Genomic DNA, 14,284 nt, shown 5'->3' with positions numbered 1-14,284 from the left:
TGTATGGTGTACAGACTATATTATGGAGTGAATGAATAATGCAATACTTCAGAAGTCATAAAGGGTTTAAATATAGAGGACATGCCAGTTAACCTAGTTATAGTACAATATCAATATAATTATGTAATAATTGTATAAATACAATACATAATTAAAAAGAAAGAAAAAGAAGAAGTATAATACAGCATAAAAAATGTGAAGATGTCTGCGAGTTGAACATGGATGCAACAAGTTATATATAGTTGAAAGGAGGTTTGAAGAAGATGATAACAAACAAGGTAATGATCAATCTTGATATGCTTGATCCATTTGTGGATGACTCAATGAAACCCATCTATATCTATATATTACTAAAAGCTGAAGCGTAACGTTTAATGCTGTTGCTCTCACGTTGTGCCACATCAGCTGCCACGTTATTTTTTATAAAAAAAAAAATATAATTTTTCCTTCAATTTTAAAATGGTTTTTATAATTTTCAACCCTATAAATCCCAGCCCTATAAATACAGCCCACTACTTATTTATTTACTTCCACTATCACTCTATAATAAATTTGTATAATTAATCCAGCCTACCTCTTATTTATTTAGTTCCACTATCAAACCCAACCCAAAGTCTTTTCAGTTTAGCCTAAAGGAAAAAATTAGGAAAAAAAACAAAGTGACCAAATAGAAAGGTGGAACTCTTTTTTGTGTGAAAAAAAAAAAAAAAAAAAAAAAAAAAAAAAAAAAAAAAAACGTTGAAGCCTTCTTGCGTGGGAAAATAGAGAGTTTGAAAGCTACCCACCTTCCTGCTCTACCGTTTCGCAATAACGATTGCCTATCTAATTTCCTTCCTTCTTTTATTCCTTTCCACACGGTGAATAAATATTAACAGAAGTTGCCTGCTTTGGTTGAGGTATCTCTACATCTCAATTCTTTTTTTTGGGTGCAAAACTTTTATGCTCTGTTTATATTAATATGAGACCCTTTTTTGTGTGTGTGTGTGTGTGTGTGTTTGTGTTTATATTAGACAAGCATCCTTGGCATGCTATTGATGTGTTTGTGAGATTGTCTGAATGTCGTTTCAATAGTGCTATAATTTTACAACCAAAAAAACTATTTTATTTTACCTTGGTTTATTTGGAAATATCTCAGGTCTCATTTTTTTAATGTGTTGTGGCTTATTGGAAGAAGGTAAGACTCTGAAGTAGTGAAGTATAAGTGTTGGTGGCACGTCTCAAATCACCTTCCAACGTATTTCAACATATAAGACTCCATTTCTTTAATTAATTAGATTGTACTTCTCATTTATGCGTAGTTTTAGAATCAAAGCAAATTTTTTTTGGTGTTTCAATTTTTGTGGTAAGATTTCTGCATAATTCTACATAATTTAATTGCATAATCCTTGGCAGCCAAAAAAATTATTTTATTTTACCATTGTATACTACATTATTTAGATTGATATCGACTTCCCACAATTGATATTAGATCGTACTTCAATTTCATGATTGTATAACATGGATTGGGTTTTAGAATCAAAGCAAATTGTTTTTGGTGTTTCAATTTTTGCAGAAAGTTTTCTGCATAATTCCGCATAATTTTACTACATAATCCTTGGCATGCCATCAATATGTTTGTGAGATTGTCTGAGTGTCGTTTCAAAAATAGAAGGAGTTGTTTATGTTGCTCATAATTGCTACCAAATGCCAGTCTTCAAAACATGGTTATATACATAATACTTTTCAAAGGTTGATAGGAACTCTTTTTATTATTAGTTTTTTTTAAAGACGATTACAGAGTAATCTAATGTTTAATTTTATTTATTTATTTCCTTATGAATGATAAATAGGAAGTTACTAAGTTGTGTAACATAAAAAATAAACAAATAAATGAATGCAGTTACATCATGTGTCCGGTTGAGAAGATAGAGCCCGGTCCAAAATCATATGTTTTAATTCCACATCCTCCTTTTATGTATTTTAATATTAAGGGAACATCATCCTTATCATGTATACTTATAAAAAAAAAAAAGTTGAGATTTTAATATGTTTTTCAGGTTTAATTTTTGTTTCGCTTTTAAATATATTAGTGGACATATTGGAGAGTGGATTATGGTTTGGGGTTGTACGCAATGAGGACCAGTTCTACTTGCCAATGAAAGTAAGAAAGAATCAGAGTCATCAACAAAAAATCATAACGTGGAAATTCTAAGCGGGTTTGATGTCCTTAATTTTGTCATCATTGTCAATGTTTTTGGTGACTGTTTTGGTTGTTTGTGGTGATTTTTTTTTCCATATAATTTGGTTTTTGTTTTAGTTTTTGATGTCCTTAATCCAATAGTTTTTATTTTTTTATTATATATATTTTTATATGGATGATCAAATTTATGATTTTTAGAGACTTTTCTGGGTTTTGCATATTGAATTATCTTCTCACAATTTTAATTGAGCATCTATTTGGGTGTTGAGGAAAAAAAAGTGAAGCAAAAGTAAATGGAAGCACAATCAATTGTGAAGGTGCTTTTTAGATACCTTTGTGAATTATGAATTTTACTTTGTTAATTTTCCAATTGTGGATTACTTTGTAGGTTTTTGTAGGTATTCTTTTTAGAGAGATTTAACAAAGCAATGAACTATAGCTTTGTTTTTTTTTTTTTGTTTTTTGTTTTTCTCTAATAAATGTATTTTTTATGTTATTTCTTCTAAGATGTTTCTATGGTATTCTATTCTATTTCACTTGTGTTGGTTATTTCAATCTAACATATTTGGGAACTCTCATATCATCATTCATTTTGGAAGAAAACTGTAATAACATCTTTTGTTGCAGATGCTTTCATTTTTTTTTTCCATGTTTGTAGTTGTACGTCATTAAGCAAGGGTTACAGATGATTCTTTATTCATTGTTTATTTTTTTTCCTTATTTTTTTTGTTGGTAGTAAGCTTAATTTAATTACTGCATTTGAAGTTTTTTTTTTCTCCTTTGTCCTTTCTTATTATTATTATTATTATTATTATTTCTCCAAAAGAATATACTACTATATATGTAGTATGTTAGTTGGAGAAGTTCAATATTATGTTATGCTTGGTTAAATGAGATTTTTACTTTTTTTTTTTTTTGGGGTTTCAATTTTTATAACTTTTAGCTGTAAGTTCCTCAAGGCTTGAGTTTCTTAGGGATTTTGTGCACGATAAATCTCTCTCTTCCCCTTAAATTTGCTTTTTATTTTTTTTTTATAGAGTTTACCCAAAAAGTTATTTATTTATTTTTTTTTTAAGTGAAAGAATTTTGATTTTGTAAATTTTTAAATTTTGAGCAAGTTATTGGGGTTTTAGTACATAAATTTTGCAGTTAGAATATTGTTTCAAATTCGGAGAATTTTGGGGAGTGTAATAGTGTGAAAATTTTATAAACTTTTGCTGTCTAGGAAGCCAACTTGAGTCTAACAAGAAAGCCATGAACAACTTAAGTCCAACATGAAGGCCATGAACATCCAGGTAGTTTGTTGGCATGTTTTTGCTTCAATTCTTTTCCTTCCACTGATATAGCTTTGTCGTTTGATTTGTTAGTTAAAATTGAAAAAACAAAATTTTCTTATTCTAGATGAAATTGTTTATGGGTTTTTATTCTATGTATAGTTTTCAATGTAACTAACATCAATTCAATACACAAACATGAAGGTGGAAATGAGAGTTCTTGATGCTCTTTTCTAAAGCTCTCTCTGATCTATTAATTTCTGTTGCTTACTATTTCAATGTTAAGGATTCACTGACAAACTTATTTTGTATTTGTACTATTGTTTTACTTGTGGGGAAAATTTGATGAGTTATCTATGCTTGTGATTTGTAGTTTGTATTGATTCGCTGGATGTGAATGGTGATGTAGGGGGACTTAGACGAAGATGATGAGCTACTTGTTTTCTATCTCAAGGTTTCTGTTTTTACTTTATAATAAGCTGTAAATGCGTAGTAGTTTCTTTGAAATCTTATCTAGATTTTATTTATAGTCATAGGTTCAACATAATATATTCAAAGAAACTCCTACTAATTTTTTTTTCCTAAGTTATTGAATCAAACATGCATCCAAAATTTGTTTTAAATGGAAATAATTCAACTGATGATTATTGTAAAGTGGTGGGTTGTGCTAGTAGTATTAGGCTGCTTCTTGCCGCACTAGGCCCAAGTTTTTTGGATAAGGGAGTTGGGATCGGTCCAACTGCAACTCAATTTGGTCCGGTATGTGTGTAAACTATGCCTGGTTTGCCAAGAATGTGTTTGCGGCAGACAGAGCTGTTTCAAGTAAGTTGTGGCAGACAGACATAATAACAAAACAAAAAAGATAAAATATCTGGCTACTTAGTAAGAAATGACCAAATGATCCCAAGGCACAATCACAGTAATAATAATTACTTTTACAAAAAAAAAGAAAAGAACAAAAGGGAGCAAATAGTAATATATATGGGTTAATCAGAAGATGAAGAAATCAACTTAAATTTGGTCCACAGGAGCAAAACCAGAGAGGAAAGAACGTTCCTTCTCAACGCAATTAATCTCTCAGGAAAATCCTACCATGGAGATTAACTACCCTGAGGAAAATGGACCTGAATGGTTGATGTACAATGGCTCCTTTTGGTTTTTGACAAAGAGCAGGATTTCGTGAGGGAGAGAGGGAATCAATCTACCGGTGCATGCCTGCCATTCTATTTCTCTCTCTATTTTCTTCTGGTTGTTTTCTTTCTTTCCCTCCCACTTGTTTCTTTTCTATTTGTTGGTATCTCTTTTCGAATTCCTATTTCTTAGTTATGGTTCCCGTTGTTGCTCTGTTTTTTGTCCACGGCAAGGTTCTCATTTGATAGTGCCTGCCGTGATCGGATTTTATTGTTTTAGCCCTTAACCTCCTTTGTTTGGTCTGGGTGTACTGGCCGATCACCACTGGTCCATCTGTGTGTCACCCCCCCATTACCAGATAAAGAAGGGTATTTTGTTTGTTTATCTGCCGTGGCACCCTTTCCTGCTATGGTTTGAGTCCTTTCTCTCTCCTTATCCCTCATGGCATGTACCTAGTGGTTCTAACTCAGCTTGCTTCTTTTGGGTAGTATGTCATCCCAGTTAGACACTTCCCCGAAAGAATTTGAGCCGGAACCTCAAAAATAGATTTTTCCCCTCTCTCCACCACCAAACCACGCCCTTTGAATCTTTGACCCACAACCTCACCATGCCCTGTATTGGCTGGGTACAGGCTGGTGGTGTCTGGGCCTTGCGCGTGCCTCCTTTCCATGTGTGTACAAAATCTGCCTACTAGTCGTTCGCCTACCATAGTCTGGAGGCTTGCCTGCATAGTCTGCTGTCTGTTCCTTTTGACTTTTTATGTGAGCTGCTTTTCGATTTCTCGCTCCCCTGACGAACTGGGCTTTATTTGATACCGGGTCTTACATTTCTTTCGGCCCATTTCTTGATTACCCTCATTTCCTGCTATATTATTCTGTCACTCCTACTGTAATGACTCAATCTTGCTAAGCCTTTTTAGGCCAGCCGTTTACTCTTTCCCCCAATGGCTTAGTGTGGCCATTGGTTTTCCTACTTATGGGCTCCTATGTCCCTTTTGTCTTCCTCTTGGGCATCCTTGGCCCACTTGCTTTCTTTAGGATTCCTTGGCCCTTTTACTAATTCTGCATTCTCATGGGCTTTTACTAACTTCATTGGACTTCCTTGGTCCAATTATCTTATTCTCTTCCTTGGGGTTCATGGGCCTGCCATTAACCCCTTACTTTCTTTGTTTGCATTACTTTGGGCCTGTGGTGGCCCTTTCTCACTTTTCTTCATCATAGATTGCCCATGGGTATGTTATTTCTTTTTTTCCGGGCTTCTTCAAGCCCACTTACCTCTTCAAGGCCCATCTGTTTATTTTATGGGCCTGTGATCCATTATTCCTGCCGCTTGGGCCTAATGGTTTTTCCATCTATTTGCCAATTCTTTGTTGCCCTTGTCGTTGGGCTTTCTTCTTCCTACTTGGATTCTCACAAATGACCCTTAACAATTATTTACCTTTTTTTTTTTCTAGACTAGAGACGAATGTTTACATTGAATTGTGTACCTGATGATGCACTCCTACACATAGATAGCATGGAAGAAAACCATAAATTGGAGTTCTATGGAGTTCTTGAGAACTTGCCTCAAGTTATGGTTAGGAGTTCTATGATGATTGTATGTAACTTATTATAAAACATGGTGGAAAAATTGAATCTAAAGGAAAGAGGAAACGTATTGGCTGAGAGCAAGCGTCACAAATGTCTCAAAGGCTGTTAGCGCATGTGGACAAGTTTGGGGTTTGATGGTGCCATAGAAGTTTCAGTGGAAGTCTTCTCTTAGTTGCTAAGCTGTTATCTATGTAAATTAGGCTACTTATTGAAAAAGAAAATTGTAAAGTAGGCCAGATATTGAAACGTCTTTTATATTATGCTTTCAAATACAATTTTTATTCAACTTTGATGTTGATTTTTATTCCCTTTTAGATTTTATAGAGTAGGAACACGGAATTTGTATTTTAATTTTTTGTGTTTTCTGTATGCATATCCACACTCCCGCACACAATATATACACTATCAACTTTTATAGTTGCATGGCTAGATAGTTTAGCAAATACCTGTTAGTCTTAAATGGGGTTTTGCATTTTAATAAATCTAATGAATTCAAAGTGGAAATTTGTTAAATAGCACCGATTGTGTTTTCAACCAATTAAATTTTCAAGAAACATTTGATATTTTTTTAATGAATTAGTTTATATAACATGCCTCATTAAATAGATCAATCACCAAATATTTAGAAACAAATTATAAGTAGCATGTAACTTTGCAATAGGAACTAAAGATTAGACTTGCATATCTCTTTTCCAACTACAAAATGTACCAATAATGAGAAACACTATTTGAAAGGAGATTTAATTGGAAAATAATTGTGCTTGCTGAAGGAGGAGTAAAGATTCATAAGATTAAAATTGTAAGTCTGGAATGGAGAGGTTATGATATGGACACCTGTTTATAAAATTTCCTCATCCTATTTATAATACTCATCTCTATCTTTAAACGAATAGATCTTTTTCTATTATTAATATTTATTTAAAAAGACTTGCAACAGCTTAATTACAGTCCTCTAAAGTTTTCACCTAGCATGACACTAACTTCAAATTTATAAAATCCTTTCTATCTAATTTTAAGTTAATTAAATTTTACTAACTTGGGAAGACGGTTGATCAGCTCCGGACTAACTACAAGGCCTATTATAGTTGTATCCTTTCCACATCTAATTCCAAGACAATAACTTCTATCATCATGAATCCTACAATATATTGTTTATACATATATAATGCAGCTTAAGTAGTAAAAGATGATTTGAAATAACCGGTGGATAACATGAACACCCTATCAATAATGAGGACTATTTTAGCAAAGCATTTCATTTTACTATAAAAATTACCACGCGCAACGCACGGGTCAGCGACTAATTCACAAATAAAAGGTGACAATTCTCATGAAATGCCTATCTGCTTGTCATTGTGAAACTCATTCACTGCTCTACAGAAACCCTCTCTACATTTCCTGTTTATACCTTCTTTTCTCAGTAGAAAGGGAAATTGCAAACTTTTTAAAGACATGAAATCTTCTTGAAGTGGATATTATAAAAGAGTATTAAAACATACGATGAGCCACTTATATTAATTCAAAATTGGCAATATATTTACAAGAAGTGTAGGGGATCAGTTAGGACCCCAACAACTCAGGTACATCACTTTTCTCAAAGACTCTTCAGATTGCTTCAGCTTGTCGTTTGTCACTTTACTAGATATAGCCGAAGAAGACTGAGCTGAGAGTTTCATGGCTTCATAGTAGGATCTGATATTGTTCTTGGCATTCTGTTGATGTGACCTTAGAGGATAGTTCCACCGGCAAATTCCTTGGTCTTTCAATGCCTCCACTGCACCAACGCTTGCTGCCACTGCCCAAGAAGCTCTGCTTGATGCACACATAGTTCTTTCTTACTTTAAGTTGGAACTGAAACAAATGGGAATTGGGAAGTTGGATTTGACAGATGTAAAAGAGATTTTGGGCTTTGATGGTGTCCAAGGTAAGGAAGGGGCCCTATATATAAAGTGTGAAGATAGTGGCAACTAGCAAGTGAGAAGAAATGGAATGCAAAACTAGAGGCCATTTTGCTAACAGTTTGGCAGAAAACCCTTGAGTCTTCCAAAACCATTTACATTTGCTTAACCCATACGAGGACATTCAGAAGAGACAGAACCAATAAGAAACCAAATTATAGACGTGTGAGCGTGACTAAATGGATAAAGAAAATATAGGTGGGGTTGATAGCATTTGTTTTATGCGCATCCCCAGTGGGTCTAATAGTATGCACACCAAAAAAATCATATCTTATCTTATTTCTTTGAGTCATGGTGGGTCCAAAGTAAGGAGAGTGGCAAATTTACTCAAGGGTGTGAAAATTATTGTGACGAATCTAATTTTTTTTCAATCCAATCCGACCCGATACAGTGAATTGGTCTTTCATGAGTTGGTCTTTTCAATTTTTTTTTTTTTTTTTAAAAACCTCGTCTTAGTTCGAGTTCTAATTGACAAATTTTTAACCTATGCGTCCCAACCCAACCAACCCATGTTATTAATAGTTTGAAAATTATAGGTATTTTAAAAGTGTTAGCTTAATTTTTTAAGAATTTTTTTGAAGCAATTTTTTTTTTTAGGTTTTTGAAACCTAGATTAAATTTGTTTGTTTGATTCATTTTGTTGTTTGAGATAAACTGCTGAAATTGCAACCATCTATGTAAACTATGTAAATTTGTAAACCTAGGTCTAAATCAAGGAAGTCAATACCGTACTGGAAGTTGTACCGGTTGAGCTAGCGGTACGATATATTTCGAATACCGATCAATATCGGTGTACCGTTTCAGGTTTACGGCTATTTTATATAATACTTTCATGTAAATAAGTCCTTCAAGATAATATATAAAGAATATCTGAAGTTCACAACTCATTAGATATAAAATCTTAGTGAGCAGTGAGCACGTCACTAATCACTAGCCCTTCAGGTCAAGTCTTAGACCTGGCTTCTTAAGTTTAAAAATAATTTAAACAAATGATGAGAAAAGACTTGTCTTTTAAATTTGAAAATAATTAAAACAAATAAAGAGACAACTCATTCCCACTGTCACATTTCCCAAGCAATCTAAACCTGGTAAGTGATAATTTCTTCTAGTCTTTAATTAGCTTTTCTTCTTCCCAACATATGCTTCTCTGTCTTCAACTCATTCTTCTCATTTTTCAGTCTCAATGTATGCTTCTCAGTCTCCATCTCCTTTTTCTCACTTTTCAGTCTCTACTACACTTTGTCTTCCCCAGTTTTTCAAACACAGAGTAAAGCAACAAATTATTTCTCTCTCACAGCTTCAGCCTTCACTTGCTCTACCTCTTTCTCTCCCTTTCTCACTTTTTCTCATCTTCTTCTTCCTTTTCTTTTTCTTTTTTCTTCTTGTTTGTACCAGTCCAAAACATCTTTACTGGTCGAAACAGCCGGATTTCACCGGTACGGCCGATATTTTTTTCGGTACGAAACAAGAGGTGTACCTGTATTGGTGCACTGACCGGTATGGTACGGAATTGACTTCCTTGATCTAAATACTTGAATGAAAGCTCAATTTAAATTATGCTTGATAAAATTGCACAAACCCAAGACCCTAACCAAGTCAATCATTACAGGTTGGATTGAGTTTGTTTGTTTGTTTGTTTGTTTTTTTTTTTTTTTTTTTTTTTTTTGAGACAAAGATAGAAATTTTATTTGATAAAATATGCAAAGAGTACATAAGAACCCTGCAAACAAAACAGGGGAACCTTGACCTTTGACCCTCTACTAATAGTAAAACAATTATGCAGGACAACAAACTATTTCTGCATAGACCACACCATTACATCAGAACATTACATAGACAAACAGGGGTATTTGACCCTCTGCTAACAGCAAAACAATAATGCAGAATTATGCAAAAACAACTTTTGCAGAATTCAAAAACAGTACATAGAAACCTATAAAACAAGCAGAGGAGTCAGACAACTATTACAACATTACAGGACCTATACTGCAGAAGCAACAAATATGTAGAAAAACAAAATAGTTTCTGCAGAAACAAATAATTAAGCATGATAGAAAAGCAGAAAATAATCCATCTCCAGTTCGTCCAAATGGATAGTCCAGAGCCTACAGTGTAGGTTGATCCAAGAGTCAACCCAGAAGAAGGAAAAACGTTCATGGACAATAGCACCACTCTATAATTTGAGTCTCCCATGGACGACATGCTCGTCCATGAAGGTCGTCCATGAACAATCATCGACTATCCTTGGATGACCAAACCGTCCTACACCAGACAGACGAAAGCGCAACACTTAGAACTTTCGACTAAACCCGCAATTATCTCAACAGATCCTTCAAATAAGTTAACTTCCGTTAGCGGTTACAGTATTGTAGCCGTTGAGGAAGTTAACTCTGGACTTGTTGGCTTCCACAAATCCTGGGGAGGTTATTGGACAAATAACCGTCCCAAGCTCCCTATATAAAGGACCGGTCTGAACCCGACAGTGGTAAGATTTTTCTGAGACAATTTTCCCAAATACTTGGAACTTCCTTCTCTGCGAGACTAACTTCTCCATCGGAGGGGGTTCGACCGGTCTTCTCCGGTCTCCTCTTTGATTGTGTTTTGTTCCTTGTAGGCCTTTAACCGTTTCGATAGCCCACCGAAGCCAGGCCATCCACCTTACTGATTCGGAGCGATATCAGTTGGTGTCGTCTGTGGGAACGAGATTGTTTTGCGACTTTCTTTTTTGCGACAAAGGGTTAGGATGGTTAGGACCAGGTTGAGGGCTACTAGCCCTGGCCATCAGGGAAGCAGAGGTGCTTCAAGTGATCCCCAGCATGATCGCCAATCTGCACCAGTCATGCAGACGTCGTCCATTCAGCATGTGCAATTCATGGCGGTTGCAATGGCGGAATTGACTCGCCAAAACCAGGAGTTAAGAATGGAGATCAATCAGAGAAGACAAACATGTGAGGAACACGAAGGAGGAGGACAGGCACAAGAACATGGTGGCAAAGAGAATACTGAGATTGGAAGTCAGTTTAGAAGCACCACTTCACGGGCGGTGCCACACTTGAAAGAGGAGATGGACCAAATGAAGAAAGTCATGGAGGAAATGAAAGAGAACATGAGGAGGACGAATCCTATAGAAGATTTGGTCCACAGAACTGACTCTCCTTTTACGGCTTCCATCAACGGCCACCCTCTACCATTAAAGTTCAAACTGCCATCCCTGGACTCGTATGATGGGACGCGTGACCCATTTGATCACATTGCAACATTCAAGACAACGATGCACTTTCAAGGGGTCCCTGATGAAATCATGTGTCGAGCCTTCCCTACTACCCTTAAAGGCCCAGCACGAGTTTGGTTCAGTAAAATACCCCCAAGTTTCGTAAGTTCTTTCGAAGAGTTAAGCAAATTATTTGTTAACAATTTCATCAGGGGACAGAGACACAAGCGTTCTTCGTCCAGCTTGCTTACCATAGAACAAGGGGAAAACGAAAGCCTGCGATCATTCATCACTCGTTTCAACAGAGAAGCCCTTAGTGTGGACGAGGTAGATGACAAACTTCTATTGGCAGCCTTCCATAACGGGATCAACTCTGACCTATTTATCCACAAGCTATATGAGAAGGAGCCTCAAACCATGGCTGAGCTCGTCCATTCGGCTCAGAACTTCATGAATGCAAAAGATGCGATCATAGCCAAGAAGAGAAAAAGAGCTGAAAGGATGGAAGCGCACCCAACTCGACACTCAGAACAAGCCCCTCGTCCAAAGAAGGGACGGACGGAAGATAAGAAGGAACGAGATAACCAGAAGATAGGTCCCTTGGGAAGAAGCCAGAATTATACGCCCCTGAACGCTCCACTTGATCAGGTGCTCATGCAAATCAAAGACGATCCTTCTTTAAAATGGCCAGAGAAGATGAAGGGGGATCCCAATAAGCGCAATAAGAACAAATATTGTCGCTTTCACAGGGACCATGGGCATGACATAGATGAGTGTTATGACTTGAAACAGCAAATTGAGAACCTTATCAGACAAGGAAAGTTGAGGCACTTCATTGGAAGGGATCATAAAGATGAGAAGTTGAAAGGCAAAATGGAGGAATCATCCCAGCCCCCACTAGGAGAGATAAAGATTATCGTCGGAGGGAACTCGATGGGGCAATCTTCCAAGTCGAAGAAGACGTATCTCAAAGTAGTACAAAACGTCCAACTCTTTGGATGATCACCGAGGACGAGATCAATGGACGAGCCAACCATTTCCTTCACCGACGAAGATGTTGAAAGGATCCATCACCCGCATGACGATGCGATCGTCATTACACTGCTTATTGCAGATTATACAACCAGGAGAGTGTTAGTTGACAATGGAAGTTCAGCAGACATATTGTACTACCCTGCCTTCCAACAGATAAGGCTTGGACGGGATCAACTTCGTCCAGTTTGTTCACCACTGATAGGATTCAGAGGAATGAAGGTGCAGCCCGTGGGTAACATTACATTATCAGTTGTGGTAGGGTCATACCCGCAACAAATAACTAGGGAAGTCAATTTCCTCGTGGTAGACTGTACCTCTTCGTACAATGCCATTATTGGAAGACCAACTCTTAATAGTTGGAAGGCGATAACCTCTACCTACCATCTATCAGTCAAATTCCCTACGGAGTACGGGATAGGGCAAGCACAAGGAAATTAGTTGGCAACTAGAGAATGCTACTTAGCCATGATGGCTTTGGACGAACAGGTGCAGACAATGAGCATTGAGGAAAGAAGAGTTGTTGCAGAGCCCACGGAAGTATTGGAAAATGTTCTTTTGCAAGAAGATGATCCCGAGAAATTTACCAGAATTGGAACGGGTATGAAGGAGAAGGCAAGAAAAGACCTCATTCAGTTCCTGAGAAAAAGTATCGACGTTTTTGCATGGAGTTATGACGACATGCCAAGAATCAACCCAAGTGTGATCATTCATCGATTGAATGTGTACCCCTTTTTTAAGCCTGTTCGTCAAAAGAAGAGGGTATTCGCTCCCGAGAGGGACAAGGCGATCAAGGAAGAGGTTCAGAAACTGACTACGGCACAGTTCATTAAGGAAGTCTATTACCCGGATTGGTTAGCCAATGTGATGATGGTGAAGAAAGCAAATGGAAAGTGGAGAATGTGCGTAGACTTCACTAACTTGAACAAAGCATGTCCCAAGGATAGTTATCCTCTGCCACACATTGATCAATTGGTGGACTCTACTGCTGGCCATCAGTTGCTGAGTTTCATGGATGCCTTCTCAGGATATAATCAGATCAAGATGGATGAAGCTGATTAGGAAAAAACTTCCTTCATTACCAGCCAAGGCTTGTTTTGCTACAAAGTGATGCCCTTCGGTTTAAAGAACGCAGGGGCAACTTATCAAAGGTTGGTAAATCACATGTTTCGTCCACAGATAGGACGAAATGTGGAGGTTTATGTCGACGACATGCTTGTGAAGAGCATAGACGAGGGAAGCCATCTAGATGACCTATAAGAAACCTTTGAAACACTTCGGCGATATAAGATGAAGTTGAACCCAAGCAAGTGTGCATTCGGAGTATCGTCGGGAAAGTTTCTGGGGTTCATGGTCTCACAAAGAGGAATCGAGGCGAATCTAGACAAGATCCAAGCTATATTGGACATGGAGCCCCGAAGAGTATCAAGGAAGTCCAATCCCTTACAAGACGAGTTGCCGCTTTGAACAGGTTTGTTTCGAAAGCCACAGACAAATGTTTACCTTTCTTTAAAGTCCTTAGAAAGGCATTTGAATGGATGGACGAATGTCAAAGGGCCTTCTAAGACCCGAAGGACTATCTCACAACTGCCCCATTATTAAGTCCATCCGTGCAAGGAGAAGAACTGTACCTATACTTAGCGGTGTCCCCACACGCCGTAAGTTCAGCTTTAATCAGAGAAGAGGGGAAAGTACAAAAACCGGTGTACTACACTAGTCGGGCACTCAAAGGAGCAGGGGGAAGGTATCCACTTATAGAGAAATTGGCTTTTGCACTGATAACGGCTTCTAGGAAGTTAAGACATTACTTCCAAGTTCATGTCATCAATGTCATGACGGACCATCCGCTTAAGAAGGCAATGAACAAGCTGGAAGCCGCAGGACGGCTGATTCAGTGGGCAGTGGAACTT

General features: G+C 37.0%; 2 protein-coding genes across 2 annotated transcripts; one reads left to right on the top strand and one right to left on the bottom strand.

Moving 5' to 3' along the window:
• Positions 1-7,629: 7,629 nt before the first annotated feature.
• On the bottom strand, positions 7,630-8,282 carry LOC115958109. The gene has a single exon (XM_031076472.1). It carries the CDS (start codon positions 7,997-7,999, stop codon positions 7,730-7,732), a length of 270 nt encoding a protein of 89 aa, XP_030932332.1. The 5' UTR covers positions 8,000-8,282; the 3' UTR covers positions 7,630-7,729.
• A 2,592-nt stretch (positions 8,283-10,874) lies between these two features.
• On the top strand, positions 10,875-12,344 carry LOC115956518. The gene has a single exon (XM_031074870.1). It carries the CDS (start codon positions 10,875-10,877, stop codon positions 12,342-12,344), a length of 1,470 nt encoding a protein of 489 aa, XP_030930730.1.
• Positions 12,345-14,284: the final 1,940 nt, after the last annotated feature.

This window comes from Quercus lobata, chromosome 8 (genome assembly GCF_001633185.2).
Source record: "Quercus lobata isolate SW786 chromosome 8, ValleyOak3.0 Primary Assembly, whole genome shotgun sequence".
Lineage (NCBI taxonomy): Eukaryota > Viridiplantae > Streptophyta > Magnoliopsida > Fagales > Fagaceae > Quercus > Quercus lobata.
The sequence above is the reverse complement of the archived record's forward strand: the minus strand, read 5'-3'. Positions and strand labels throughout refer to the sequence as shown.